The 16,066-nt window shown below is 42.8% G+C and overlaps 1 protein-coding gene across 1 annotated transcript in view; it reads left to right on the top strand.

Annotated features, from left to right (window-relative positions):
* Window positions 1–1,385: 1,385 nt before the first annotated feature.
* LOC103733972 (olfactory receptor 18-like) overlaps window positions 1,386–16,066 on the top strand; it is a 15,052-nt gene continuing 371 nt past the window's right edge. The window contains exons 1-4 of the mRNA XM_008832883.3: window positions 1,386–1,573; window positions 3,264–3,365; window positions 15,486–15,938; window positions 16,023–16,066. The exon at window positions 16,023–16,066 is cut by the window's right edge and continues 371 nt beyond it. Of these exons, the coding sequence (XP_008831105.3) occupies window positions 1,386–1,573; window positions 3,264–3,365; window positions 15,486–15,938; window positions 16,023–16,066 (787 nt within the window). The remainder of the gene's footprint in view (window positions 1,574–3,263; window positions 3,366–15,485; window positions 15,939–16,022) is intronic.

Below are 16,066 nucleotides of genomic sequence, written 5' to 3' on the forward strand. Positions count from 1 at the left end.
CTTCTTAGTCATCTTTATTTCTTCTTTTGAGACTGCTCTGTTTAGACCCTTTTGCAGGTTTCCTCGTGGGTCCACCACAGGCGGGACTGCAGGGAATGAGGGTTCTGGCCGAGGTGGCGGTGAGTGGCGTGGAATCAACACACAGATGCCAGGAGCCGGAAGAGAGCAGGCACTAGGCGAGGTGCTGCACACTCGTTTATTGCTGGGAAGTGCAGCTTTATATACCTCTCCCCCTGCACCCAGTGTCCCATAAGTTGGTGTATTGCTCCCTGATAGATTCCCTCATCCAGGCAGGACCCCTTCATCAGGGCAGATCATACATTGGCTATTTTGCAGAAGCATGGGCTGCGCTCTCCAAGCGGAAGCTGTGTTCTTTTAGTGCAGCCTGTGCTTAAGCCTGGCACTTCCTCTCCTACATATCCATCCTTTTCTATTGTAGAAAGATCAGTGGGAGCTGAGGTTCTTTGCCTCAACATAGTTGACCCTACCTCAGAGGACACCCAGCTTGATGGACTGTGCCTATCTTAGGTCATCCTGACCATCAGGATCTTACCCGTCATTGACTGCCAACCCTCGAAGGGTGTGACCTCTGGCATGACCATGTGAGGCAGGAAGAGGGCAAGAAATTACACAGCCGCTTCTAGGATGTCAGAAAGCCAGACCTGCCAGACCTTGGGGGGGGGGCGGAGGTTTGAAGTCTGGATCCTTGAGCATTTTGAGAACCTGATACACTGAGTAATTTACTTGGTTTTTCCTGCAGAAGTGTAGAACAAGACATTTTATGAGCAAGAAAAGAATTAAGACTATGATACCCAAGAGCAAATAAGTAATGATCCATGAAGGGTCAAACAAAGCTTTTAAGTTTGACCAAATTTTGTCGAGGAATCCAGCATTTGTATTTAATGTCTGAGCCCATGTATAATTTAGGGAGATGAGCTGGTCAGTGAACAACTTGGAGTAGTTGAGAAACTTTTGGCTCCAGCGGCCATGGAGGTACTGTGAGAGTTCCATCCAGGGCCTAGCAAGGTTATCTACTTTGTAAGGTGTGAGACACAGGGCTTTGAACTGTGGTTCACAGGCCATTACCATCATCTGTTTGATGATCACCATCTCTTCACTGAGGAGGTCTACCTGTTGTTGGATGACAGAAATAGCCTGGAAGAGGTGTTGATTAATAGAAGATTGAGTATGTAAGGCTGAGAGGTTTTGGATACTACCTCATTGAGTATTTCCATGGTAGTGGAAGATTTAGTGATAGCAACAGCAGCAGTGGCTGCATCTCCCAAGGAAAAGATAATGGCAGTGATGATTGCTGCTGTAATACCAAAACCTCTCTTGACCTGGGGGAAGGGCTGGATAACCATCTGTTCCATGAGGGTGACAGCATGGAAATGAGTGGCATTAGGAAAGGGAACTCAGATTGCTGCGGGTTTGCACACAAAGAGAATGAGAGAAGCTGGGAAAATCCAGCATGCCATGAGAGTGCAGTTAGTGAGGGAGCAGTTAAGTGTGTCTTCCGGGTCACTTGTGACATTAGCAAGAAGCAGAGCAAACAGAGGATGGACACATACGGGTGAGAAGAATGAAAAAGAGATGTTAACAGAGACTTCATTAAGTGTCCAAGTTGGGTCTGTGACACCCGAGGAACTCTTCTCTGAATTATCACCATTAAAGATGGCTCCACCTAATACAAAGAATAGAGGATGCAAATCCAGGCAAGACGCTGGCCCTCAGAGCTCCCAGGCCCCCCTGACAGTGTCTTTACGCATGGGGTAAGGGTAGACATAAGAGTAAGATTTTGTAGAGACAAAGTGTCTCCAGGCTGCCAGGGAGGAAGCCTGGGGGATCCCTTATAATCCATAAAGAGGAGTGTACCTCAGGAGTGAGCGGGAAGCAGTGTTCCCATGGAATAAGAAAGCGCAATATGGTGGGAAGTTTATAGGTGGGATGGCACCGGGTCCATGGAGGATGCCTGAACCTTGGTGGGGGGGATGGTGACCCAGGGGACACAAAGGGTCTGTAATCTCAGAGGCGTCCTTTACTAAGGGAGACCAGATTTTGAGGCCCCATAAGGAGCTCTGGCTTTGGTTTCCATGAAAGTCGCCTGTTGTGATGTTAAAGAAGGAGTGACCTTGAGAGACATTAGGGGAGGAAGGGTTAAGAACTGGGCTGAAGCAGAGTGATCCTGCAAGGGACCATGTGCTGTTTATGGGAATGGGACACATGAGTCAATTCCATGGTGGGGAGACCGAGGGATTCATTAATAGTAAAGAGAACTGGAGAAGTGGGTGACTGTTCATCTACAGGGAGGATCAGGGGGTAAGGGGACCAGTGCCCAGAGATCTGAATCCTGGGAAGAAGCACAGCCAAAGGACAAAAGGTTGCCAAAGATAACAAAGCTGGAAAAGGATGTCATGGCTTATCAAACTCACAGTCGGGTCTCCAGATTGGTTTCCATAGCTTGCTAGATATCTTTCAATGGAATCCAGATGGAGGCTGCAGCATACTGTGGAAATATACAAACGTATCCTCATCCTTGTGTCAGGACGGGGGCTGGTTTCTGCCACAGAGATGAAATCAGATCCTTCCACCTAAATGGTGGCAGGGGCATAGCCCGAGACAAGAAGGACCAATGTTTGTATGCTGGACTGAGACCCCTGTCATCAAACATGAGGAAATTAAGGTGGAACAAAGCCTCAGTATGAGCCAGGTGAGGGTCACGTTTGGCATCAGCCAATGGGCTTTTAGCCAGGAGGGACTTAAGTGTCCTGTTGGTCCTTTCAACAATGGCTTGCCCTTGCAGGTTATAGGGAATAGCAAAGGTATGTTTGATTCCCCAGGAGGAAACAAATTTATTGAATTCTTGAGAGGAATAAGTGGGCCCATTATCAGTCTTAAGTGCCCAGGGTACACCCATGATTAGCATGGCAGACTTTATAGCTTTAATGGCATGAATAGTCTTTTCCCTGAGAGCTAAAGCATAAGTAAGGGAGGAGCATGTGTCAACTATAACATGAACAAATCTCAATTTCCCAAAAGGGGGATAGTGAGTCACGTCCATCTGCCAAATGGCATTGGGTGTCAAACCACAGGGATTCACTCCTCCCCTGTTAAGAGGCCTGAGAGGCATAAGTGGGGCACAAGTAGCACATGAGCAGACAAGGTGCTTGCATTGGGACACAGGGGTTTCTGCGAGGAGTATAATGAATACTCTGAGGGGACAGGTCTAATTGTTGATGTAAAGCTCTTGCTTGTTCTAACAGGCTAGACTGGACTCTCATGATCAGGGCATCAGTGGTGGCATTCCCCAGAGCTAGGATTCCAGAAAGTGCAGTATGTGAGCAGATATGTGAGATGTACCATGGGTAACTTCTATTTTCTAGGCATTCTTGTAGCTTGACCATAGTGAGGTAGAGTGGGGTGGAGGAGTTTTTAACATGAGGAAACGTTAGGATTTTAGAGACCTGAACAGTGTAGGTTCTATCAGAAAAGAGATTTAGGGGTTCGTCTTGGCACTCTGCTAAAGATTTCAGTATAGCAAGAAGTTGTCCCAACTGGACAGAGCCAGGATAAGGGACGACGTGGGTGATGTCCTTTTTTCCAGGATGATGTATCAGGACCCCAAAGCTCCTCTTAATAGCATCCAAAAAGGCAATGGTCACTTGAGGAATTGGGGAAGAAGAAGGAGTGCTGTGAGGCTTAACTTCGAGCGCCAATGTGAGAAAGGCCTGAATTCTTTTGTCTTGGAGCAGGTGATTGTCAATGGTGCCAGAGAAGCCTAATATCATGGTCTGAAAACTTATGGAATCAGCCCAGAGTGCCTGTAGACTATGGAGGGGAAAGGGGAGCATGATAGTGTTGGGTTCTCTATTGAAGGTTCTAGCTTGAGTGTGCAGTTTGACTGCCAAATTAAAGGCCAAGATCAAACTTGGAGGAAACCTGCTGGAGCTATGAGTATGAGAGACTGACGCAGATAAGTGGCCCAGTATGCCAAAGGGCACTAAGGAAACCAGAAGAAGTCAATAACACTAAAGCCTGTAGGGATTTTAAGGGTGCATATATGTTGAGGGTGGTTGACGAGAGTAACTCAATGATCTTTTGCAATAAGGCAATGGCTGTGGGGTTTAAGTTATTATTTGCTGAAGGGCAGGTGGGGCTCTCCGAAAGAAAAAAACAGCACCCCCAGTTCCTCTGAGGGAATGGGCAAGATTTGTTTACACCAATTTATGGTGCCACAGAGTTGTTGAAAATCAGCTGGTGTATAGACCATCTTTGAATTAAAGGCAGGGGGCATAGGGCGTATGCCGGCCTAAAAGGTATAACCCCAAAAGGCATAAGAAGGCACCTCCTGTAGCTTATCTAAGATGATAGACAAGCCAAGGATGATAGAGAGTCTCTGGTTACAGAGAAATTGTGGGTTAGGGTGGGACAACAGAATGTCATCCCTCTTGTACTCTGTGAGGGATGGTTGAAGTGGCTCGTGAGACAAAAAGCTGACAAATAGTAGGAATGTTTTTTCATTCCCTGGGGAAAGACTTTCCATTGATATCTGAGGGCCAGCTTGTGGAAGTTTGGTTCCCAAACCATAAAGTCAAAGTGATCACGATCTGGGGGGCCAGAAGGACTGAGAAGAAGCAATCCTCAATATCAAGTGTTATGATATAATGAGACTGAGGACTAGTGCTAGGGTCGGGCAAGCCAGCCTATGTCAAGCCCATTTTTTTTCCATTTGGTCATTAATGGCACGTAAGTCCTGAAGCAATCTAAAACGGCCATTTTTCTTTTTAATAATGAATATTGGGGCATTATATTTACTAGTGGATGTTTACAAATGTCGAGGTCCAGTTGTTCCTGGACCAAATTTTTGAGGATAGACAATTTAGGTTCTATAATAGGCCACTGCTCCACCCAGATCGAATCTGTTGAGAGGCAGGTAAGTGCAATCAGTGAGGGACACTCCTTAGGGGATGTCCCAGGGAGGGCAGTGGCCCTTAGAATTGGAGGTGCTGGTCAGGGTTCTGATTTCTCCCAGAGAGGCCAAGCTTATCATGGGCTATGACATCATCTTCAAAGGCCTGATCGTCTGTGGTAAGGACCACACCCATGTCCTCCAGGACATCTCAACTCCACAAGTTGCGGGGGATGTCAGCTACTATTGGAGTGAATGTGCCCTTATTCCCATCTAAGTCCTTCCAGTGTACTGCTTGGATGACCAGCTTTGTGTCCTGGCTGCCCCCCACTCCCTTATTGGGCAGGTCAGGCTGATATTTCCAATGGGGGAAACCAAAGAGACTCTCTCTCGGTGATGATGGTAACATCAGCTCCCATGTCCACTAGGCCCTTCACAGCTATCCCACCCAGAAATAAGGTCATTAGGGGGCAGTGATTAAGAATCGGAAGGGTCCATAAAATCTGTCTCGTTCTTCCTCTTACTTGTGGGGCTGAGGGGTGCCCCAGGTGAATTTTAAAGGAGCCAAATCTGATTGGGGCTGTGACTTACAATCTTTTGCCCAATGAAATACTTTTTGCATTTGGGGAAGTGGATCTTGGGATGAGCTCTGTTGTTCGAGCATTCCCTGCAGAGATGTCCTGTCCTAAAGCAGTTCCAGCAGTCATCTTTTGAATTGGAGGGGGTTGGCCTTCCCTCTAATAAGGGCCCTTCTAAGGTGGAGGTCAGGACCTCAATGGGCCCTGTCCTGGGGTCTAGGTCCCTAGTTGCAAGTACCCATTTATGAATATCATCATTGCAGACAGGCACTATAGCATTGCGGGTAGGGTATTCAGGCCCTCCCATGTCAGTTGTTTGATAAGCATATCGCAGGTGGGTCTACACTCCAACCTCCATTCCACTGCCCCAGTTACACGGGCGACGAAGACCGTGAAGGACTCCCCTGGCTGCTGAATTAAATTTTGGAAGAATGCCTGTGCTTCATGTGGGGAGCAACACTTAAGGGCCTTGAAGGCCAGGTCACTAACTTGTTGGTAGTAAGTATGAAGGCCAATAGTGGACTGGGAAATGGGGTCAATATATTGTCCACATCCTGTGAACATATCCAGAGTAATATTAAGGCCATATTGAAGGTTGAGACATGCCTGATTTTCAGCCTGATCATCGTAAGCTGAACCCCACCTCAGGAAGACTGAGGGCTCTAATACAGCCTTTAATAAGTTATACCAATCATAATGGGTCTGTAACTGCATGGCCCATTGGTGGAGGACTTGCTCAAAATATGGGGAGTCAGTGCCTGATTCATTGGTGGCTTTGTGGATGAGTGCAAGGTCCGTGAGAGGGGTGGGCACTCACGACTGTTGTGCAGCATTTGGGCCGACGTTAACTGGAAAGGCAGACAATGGCCAGCAAGGGTGAGCGAGAGGTGGGTAGGCCATGGCAGGGTATAGTGAACAGGAGGTGCATTGGAGCAGGCAGAATGTAGTTCTTTCCAGGGGTACTGGGGTGGTGGTGTCTCTGATTGTTGTGGCTTTGAAAGTGGGGTCTGAGGTAGAGGCAAGGGGCCCCTTTATCATATGTATTGACCTCCTGGCTCGTTCCCATATCAAGGTCAGTGGGGGTTGAAGTAATGGCAAGGTCTACATTGGCCTGATCCTGACAATGCTTATTGTGTGCTGAAATGACTTCTTCAGGGGAGGAGGACTTAAGGCTGGCAATGATGGCTAAAAGGATTGGAACAAAAGAGGCAGGGGGAATGACTCCCAATCCTACTTCCCTTTTTTGGGCCAAGAAAAGGACCTGCATCCAGAGGTCAGGATCCCACATATTCTCGGTAGAGACCCAAGGAGCCAAGTTAGTGGTTTCATCCCCGAAATTTTCAACATCTTTTGGTTTAACTTTCAGTCCTGGAGTACTAAGGAGTGATTTGAGTGCTGCTTTTTGTGGCTCCTTGCACTGTGGTGGTAAGTTTCCCATCGTGGGAAGGTCCTGTTAAGGGAAACTCACCACAAAAGTAAAAGGCAAGGGTGACTACCAACAGGGCACAAATGAAGCAAACAAGGACCATGAGCCACTCGGATGTAAACTGCCCCAACATGAAAAGGTGTATCAGATCCAAATGTCTTGAGCTCAGTGAGGGACTTCTGGAGGCCATGACACCTCCAGCTGTATGCTCACACAGTGTCTATGGGACAGGCAACAGGATGACCCGATGCCTGGGCTCTGAGTTAGGGGTGGATCAGTCCTTATGTGAACTCACAAGGCGAGCTAAGGTAAAAAGGTGCTGGCGTGGACTTCAGGACCACACGGTGGAGTGTGCCTTTTCTGATTTAACAACCAATATGACAGGTAGAGGGGACAGAGGAGGGGGGCCACTCGCTCACCCTCTAGCGGCCAAATGGACAGACAAAACCCAGGGCCTACTCACTGAATGAACTGAAGTTGGTTGCGTCGCCAACGCCGGGGGGTCAGGAACCTTGTTTGGGCACCAGCTGTTGCAGGTTTCCTCGTGGGTCCAGCCCATGAGGCACTGCAGGGAATAGGGGTTCTGGCCGAGGTGGGGGTGAGTGGCATGGAATCAACACACAGACTCCAGGAGCCAGATGAGAGTAGGCACTAGGCCAGGTGCTGCAGACTCATTTATTGCTGGGAAGTGAAAGCTTTATATAACTCTCCCTCTGCCCCCGTGTCCCATAAGTTGTTGTGTCACTTCCTGACAGATCCCTTCATCCAGGCAGGATCCTCTCATCTGGGTGGATTGTAGGTTGCCTATTTTGCAGAAGCGTGGGCTGTGCTCGCAAAGCGGAAGCTGTGTTCTCTTAGCGCAGCCTGTGCTTAAGCCTGACACTTGCTTTCCTACAAGACCCTTAGCCCATCTTTTAACTGGGTTACTTGTTTTCTTGATGTTTTGTTTTTTGAGTTCTTAATATATTTTGGATGTTAAACCTTTGTCAGACGTGTCTCTGGTTGAAAAATTTCTCTGACTCTGTGGGTTATCTCCTCAGTTTCTTGATTATTTTTATTAAATTTGGAAATTAAAAAAAGTGGATGAATTTTTAAATATATGGAAACCACCAAAGCAAAACTCAGAGGAGACCAACAGCTTAAACAGATCCATTACAACTCAAAGCAATAATAACTGAGCCCTCTGACTGAAAGACAACTTGAACCTAGATAGAGCCACAGAATTTTATCAGTCCTTAAAAAGATCTACAATCAATACCATTTAAATTATTTTAAAAGACTGAAACAGAGGGAAAACTCTCAAATTCTTTTTATGATACCACTATTACTCTAACACCAAATCTAGGAAAATACACAATGAAAAAGAAAGCAATAAGTCCATATTCCTAATGAATATACATGTAAAACTTCTCAACAAAATAGTCACAATTTGCATCAAAAAGATCATACATATTCTATTCTTCTCTCCCGCCCCCATCCTGTCCCCTATCTGCCAGCCTTGGGCCCACTTAGGCTCCAATTTCTCTGCCTCAGTTCTCTGGACTAGCTTCCACTAAGACTAGCTAAACACCCTAACATAGATTGGTAAGCCCCTCCTCAGGTGGTCCAACCATTCCCACCATCTCTGGCTCCTGCTCAGGCAAACAGATCTGTGCACCTAGTACTCTGAACTAGAAGATAAGACCCTACTGCTGAAGACAGGACATACTTCAGATATAGGAATTGAAGCAATGAAGCAGTAACTGACCTGGAAGCCTTCTACCTGAAGTTTAACTCTTACAATGCTAGATGATAATATGAAAACTATAAGGGAAGAAAATCAATCAATGCTCCAGCCCAGCCCTAATGCCATAGCAACCTCTACAACTAAGACTCATAAACATAGCATAACAAGGGGGTAGAGAGAAAACTAACACATTCTTCAACTCTCATCAGTCAAGCTTCCTTATACAACAGAATGTGATACACAGAGAAGGTCCCTCAACTGACCAAGTTTTAAAGAACAAAAGCTATAGAGTGTGTGTTACTAGATAGTACTCCTATATTAAACCTCACCCACCCATGCCCATTGTGGAAGAAGGGGCAAAAAGATTGTGAGAGTGAGGAGTGTTTCATGAACACAGGGAAGCAGAGGCTTTAAGACCACTGGAAGCTTACAATTGTGAACCTGTGATAATGGCAGCACTGAGCACAGGACCCAGGCCAACTCACTCAGACAAAGGCCCAGAGTGGAGAGAGAAAAATGGGTGGCATGCCAGCCCTAGGTTGAGGACTGTTGGAGACTGATTACTATGGGGTGAGGGAGGGTAGGCCTTACTTGTGATCTCTAGATAGGCTGACTCTAGTGGATGAATTTGCACTGAAGGATACCTGGATACAAATACTTGACTGGATAAGACAACATGTTTAGTGGAGTACATGGAGTCTGGTGGGGGTTTGGAAGGTCATGGATAGGAGAGGAAGGTCTATATTTGATTAAGAATTGTTGTAAGAAATGTACAACAGCTCAACGAAAGTTCTTTTTTAAAGAAAAGAAAAAAAAATAGAAACAAATGAAGAGTCCACATGGGTTTTACCTGAGTATTGTGTGATTTGTTTTCTTAACTTCTTCCTTCGTTAATATGAGGAAATCTTTAGAGATTTGAACCAATAACATGGAGTAATTTTTCTAATTAGGACTTTTGAGCATTGGGCCTCTAAGGCCACATAATAGTCAACCACCAGCCCATTTCTCTAGCCCTGCAGTTTGGTATCTTCAGTGTAGCTGGCCCAATGTTTCTCTTTCTTCTCTCCATGGGTGTCCTCTACAGGAAGCTCCCATCAGACACAGTACTCTTCAGTCCTGAGGACACTTCCTGAGACATCAATGGACAGCAGCATGGGAAGGTCTTTGGATCTGTCCTCCTTGGTCCATACCCAGCAGAGAAGCAGCAAAACCCAGTAAGTACAGAGGGACTTGTGTATCTGCAGGGGGTGATGGAAGTATTGTTTCCTTATTGTGATGAGAAACTGACAGTTCGATGTCTAGACAATTTAAACTATATCATTTCTGAGGAATTAGAATTTGTACATTTTGGTTTTAGCACAGTCCAGAAATCATATTCCAATCGTCTTTCACCATACTCTTCATACCTTCCCTAAATGTGTAGCAAATGTGTCCTTCTAAACTGATTCCTAAGCAGACAGGCTCATGATGCACTACTGCGCCCGGCATCTCTGTCTTTTTGCCAGTCCTGGATAGTCCTGCAGTTTTACAGTCTTCTTTCACATTTGTTTTATCCCACATATTTTCAAATGGAGATAATATCTCAGTTTGATCCCTCTTTAGGAACCTGGACATTATTTAAACATGTGCCTAATATTCCTGTAACCAATACCTTTGGATTCTTGCTTAAGACCCGATGTCTGGGAAAAAATAAATGAGTTCAGTGCATCTCATTCAGGGTTTCATAATGTAATGTTTAATGCTGTCACCTCCACTTACATGATCTGTGGCATAAAACAATTTGTTGGTGTCTCTGAAACTCAGCCTTGTCATCTTAATGCATTATGGTTTAGACCAGTGTATTTTGTAACAAGAATAGATACTGATTGTTCTGTGTGGTTTTAATGTGCATTTTGCAAAATTACGGAAAACTGAGATGAGGAGATAGCCTAGTCAGTAGAGTGCTTGCCTCAGTGAACTACATGCTTCACAAGCATGAGGACCTTACTTTGAGCCCAGAATCCACATTAAAAAGAAGCTGGGCATGGTGTCATGTGTTTGTCATCCAAGCATAGGAAGGGGGGAAGGTGTGAAAGGCATATTCCTCTTTCTTGCTCATTATCAGCTGTATCTTGAGTTTCAGGCCAGTGTCAGAGTTTCTTAAATATAAAAGAACGTGGTGAGTGCCTGGGTATGACAGCGGAATCAGACTGCTGGTTTCTTCACGTGCACACACACTTGCAAGAGCACTTGTATACATGGACATTCACACATAAACACAAACGCACATGTATAAACACTAATTAGGGATAATTTGGTAGTAGCAGCATTAAAAGTCAAAGATTTAATGTTACTTTTATTCCTGTTAAATGCCCTTTGATGTGAAGTTTTCTAGTTTCTGTATGAGGACATTTTATTTTTATCTTTGTCTATTTGTTTATGCTTATGGACAAAATGACTGTTAGTTTTACTTCTGATTTCCAGAGCCTTTGCTGTATTTTGTCCTGTAGGAATTCAAAAAAAATGATTGTGTGTAAACACTGAATGGACATATCCTACATTGACTTCACCACACTTGGTGCTTTCATGCTTGTAATTTCTTCCCTTTTTATGAATGTTCAACAGAGTTAGAGACAAGAAAAAAACAGCTATATGGGCCATTTACATTTGGGACCTATAGATCTATTGTAATGTATAAATCATTCACAGCCTATGGTAGTCAATTTCATGGTTGTACAAAGAGATGAAGCAGTCGAAGCATCAGATTGACATTAGCCTTGGGTGAGACCCAGAACAGACACTACATTGCTCTGTTTCAACTACCCTTAAATTACATTGATTAATAAAGACACCATTGCCTTGAAGCTGACTGTTTTTCTAGCTTCTGAGGTTTAAAGTGGCTTTGTACAAAATGAAGTATATGAAGATACTTTGGCTGTTACAATTTGGGGACTACTTTTGGGGCCATTACAAACCTACCTTTTTTGTGAGTCATTAAGAGTACAGAGAAGAGCTATAGCAAGTTAATTATTCAGGGCTTATTTATTTGTGATCTCCAATCCCATGACACTGTGGCCTCTACTTGAGCCTAAAGTAACATTATTCCCCATGAAGGATGCAACTTCTTGGTGTGTTATTATAAAGTATTTACTACTGCAGAAATGGTTGTGGTATTTGATGGAAAATCTCAATAATAAAAGGACATAGACCATAATGACTGAATTTCTATTATGAAAGCAAATATAGATTACAAATTATAAAATTGACTATGTGTCATGAGAGAAAAGTTGTCCATCAACACCTTATGCAGCATTATCTTCTTTTTTTACATGGACATGCATATGGATTTTGGAAATATTCTCATAATAAATTATAAGTCAAAAGATATCTCTCCTTCATACAAATCTGTACAACCAATACATTTATTGGCTGTGATTTAAGTTACTTGCTGACACAAAACACTACTTTTCATGAGGGAGAGGTGTATATTACATATATGACATGTAAATTATTTTAAGGTAGGTTTAATAACTTTATGACTTGATAAGCAATACTGACATGAAAACTGTTGTCTAGCAATTTTGTCCCAGAAAAAACCTTCCTTCCACTTTATAGGGAAGCTGGATAAACAATCATATTCTACAGAAAGATAGACAACAAGATGCCTAAAGGGAGGTAAGAAATAGGATGCTTATTAGGGAGGTAAACAGCCTATGTTTTTAGGATGTTCAATCTTGCAAGGAAGCTTACAAAGCTCGGGAAGTAAACACTTCAATAGATTCAGGAAGTCTGGGAAACTGACTAGGTTCACTAGGCCACTCCATCCCTAAGCTTCTGTAAACCCTAAGGACTGCTGAGAGACTTTCAGGCAAGCCAAGTTTCTGGGAGGATGAAATCAGCAGAGGTGCCTGGAAGAAGCAGAGATGAACTGAGCTGCCTTGAAGAGGCTGAGACCTGAAAAAGACAACTGTCTAACCTCATGAACTGCCTTAAGGCTGTGAAGTAAGCTCTAGGTGTCCTTTTTCTTGAGTAGGGGTGGGCTTTTGGTGATGCAGCTGTCTTTGAGTATATTCTATTCTCGTAAGTAAACCCTCACTAGTATTGCTGTAAGTAACACCAATAAGGCTTGTTGATTAACCAAGCTGGATTTTGGTGGTATATTTACCTTGGATTACTGCTGGTACTGTGTCTCAGGTGAGTAAATATTTGTTCAAGTCTCCCTTAGAACGTGTCACACAATAGAAACACACGTAAGAAAATATTTCCAGCACCCACATGGTGGCCAACAACAGCCCATAACATCAGTTCCAGGGGACACCTGTTTACTTTGAGGACTAAATATACAGAAGAATAGAATCACACAGAGATTCCAAGAAGTGAAACTTTGTGTATTGGTTCAGATCTCTATAAAATGTCTATAGCCTTATCATTCTGAATGTGTGTGATCTTGACAGACAACTATAAAATATACTGGATGTGTATATATATAAATATAAAGTGAGTATTATTAATGGCAATAATAATAAATATTCATAGAACATTTTATAAATGCCAAGAAACATTCTAAGACAGTGGTTATCAACTTTAGTGAAAGAAAGTAATACAAAAACTTTAAAGGCATTACTATTATTTGACTTTTTTGCCTGAGGAGAACGACTAAATATTTAAATATTGACACAGGTGATATATTGTTATACCAGGATAAAATATCTAAACGATCTCAAAACTTTTGGCTGAAATGTTCATACTACAATCATTTATATAATATTTTATTTTAATTTTTGGTATGTGTTTATAAGTCACCCTACACATTTGCTTTTTTTCTTTTCAATGATTTAAATCAGCTGAGGTAAATGTTTTACCTCAGATGAATTGAGAGCTTCAGTCCCTGTATCAGGAAGCCTGAAGAAAAGTCAATTTAGGCATCATGGACATTGACAGGCTGTATCCTTGGAGCTAATGATGCCCTCCACTGTAAATGAGAGAGAAGGCTTTTTATTGCAAACAGTACTAAGCAGTGTCACCATTCCATACAGAATATTGAATTAACAAAGTGACAGGTAAAACTGGAAAAAATCAAGAATCAGAAGGACTCCAACGAAAGCAAGATTTATTTGGGAAGTTGCCTGGGGTCACTTTCAAATTCCAGGATTGAGGAAGACTGCCAGGTTGCAGGCTGCTATCTGGAGGCTTTTATAAGGTGTTAGGAAATGCGGAAGGTGGGAAAAATAATTCAAAATAGTTTTGGCAGGATGCAGTGGTATACACTTTGTGAAACTTATCAAGGGGAAGCAGCTTCTCCTGAGAGAGCTCTTGCAGCAGTTGGGTCATGGGTGCAGAGGCCTGTTTGTCTTCCAAACCTATGTGGGGAAACAGACTATGTTTAAACTATCCGCTCTGTTGGAGCAGCAGCTGCTCACTCAGTTCCTGTTTTGCAGAGGTCCCTGGGTCTGTCTTGTGAGCCTTTACTGCACTGGGGTAGGGCTACCTGCAGACATGGACTTAAACTAACACACAGTAAGGAGCCGTTTTTCTCACTGGATATTTATGAGGTTGACAAAAATAAAACTGAATAAATAAATTTTCAGATTTTAAATTTACTTTTATTGTTACTGTACTTTGCTCATAACTGCCTCCAAATCAAATAACAATCTAAATGAAGTTCTTGTCATTTAATCTTTTTGATCAACAGCAGGTGCAGTGCTCCCTAATTCTATATTTCCACTCTGATGTGGTGGAAAATGTCCAGTTAATTTTCTATGTTTTTCAAAATTTGATGTCTCTCAAAGCCAGTAATAAGAGATGTATGTTTAGTACTTGCAAATGATAATTAGTATTTGACAAAGCAGTTGATGAAATACAGGGTGAAAGTAGACAAGTCCAAGAATGGTAGATGTTGCGAGTATAGATAGGAGTGTAAAAATATGTTTCCTTGAAGAAATAACTTGATTTTTGTGTTAAATGATGCAATTTCCGTTATTATATGATCTACTACAAAGGATTTTATACAATTGTCTTAGAATACAATAAGGTTTAATTTTCTGCTGCTTAATTTCATTTAGAAATTACCATAAGTTATTTTCTTAAATATGAAAGAATTTTTCTCATCCTCATATATTTTCTGTGAAAAGACTAAACTGTGTTTTACTATGAACATAGATTTATTACCCATAATGTTCTTGGCCTTCTAATCTTGTCAAGTTGAGGGAGTCTCAGAAATGGGCATAGTGCTGAAACTTCTCTAATAATGTTAAATATTGTTGAAGGTGCACACATATGAAGTATAACTGTTTCAGTTGTTAATTCTCATTGCAAATATATATATTATATGGTATACATGCTTGTAGTCAGAAGATTGAGGCATGACTGTTGTTTTGAGAACAGTTCTCACTGAATAATGTGTTCAAGGATAGGTGAGCTGTTAAACAAGACCCAGTCTTCAACAAAACAAACAAAAACGAACAAAAAAATCACACAGTGACATATTCTGAATATTAAAAAAACTGCCTCAAACAAACTCCAACACACACACATGCACACACAGACACACAAGGAGAGTGAGAGTGAGAGAGGGAGAGAGAGAGACTCACGTATATAAAGTGTGAAAATTCTTGTGAACCCAGTGTTCACAAATCTGAGGCAAGAAAATTGCTAGAACCATGCCTTAAAGAATATCCAGGTTCATCTAGGGAGAGAGCCAATATAGAAATAACAAATAAACAATTTTACACATCATGTATGTGTAAGTATGTATGCAAATGTATATATGTATCATTCTATCTACTTATCTATTGAAGAATTGTTCAGTGTACATACAAAGTGGTCTTATTTGTTGTTTTGTTTTGTTTTGATCCCCTGTATTTGCAGGTGTCCTAGAAATACAGAATCACGAAATCTTACGCTTGTCTCAGAATTCTACCTCATGGGATTCTCTGAGGACCCTGAACTTCAGCCCTTCTTCTTTGGACTGTTCCTGTCCATGTACTTGGTTTCTATGCTTGGGAACCTGCTCATCATCCTGGCTGTCATCTTTGATTCCCACCTCCACACCCCCATGTATTTCTTCCTCTCCAACTTGTCCTTGGCTGATATGGGTTTCATCTCCACTACAGTCCCAAATTTGATTGTGAGCATCCAAATCCACAGCAGAGTCATCTCCTATGTGGGCTGTCTCACTCAGATGTCTCTTTTTCTCTCTTTTGGATGTATGGATGCCATGCTTCTGACTGTGATGGCCTATGACCGATTTGTGGCCATCTGCCATCCCTTGAATTATCATGTCATCATGAACCCTCGTCTTTGTGTCACTTTACTTCTGGTGTCATTTTTCTTTAGCTTTGTGGACACCCACAGAACTTGAAGGTGAGACCTTATTGCTGAAGACAGGAAATACTACTGACACAGGACTTGGAACAATGGAGCTGGAAATGACCAGGAAACCACTTCCC

The sequence above is a fragment of the Nannospalax galili genome, unplaced genomic scaffold (genome assembly GCF_000622305.1).
Source record: "Nannospalax galili isolate Female #2095 unplaced genomic scaffold, S.galili_v1.0 scaffold896, whole genome shotgun sequence".
NCBI classification, from domain to species: Eukaryota; Metazoa; Chordata; class Mammalia; order Rodentia; family Spalacidae; genus Nannospalax; species Nannospalax galili.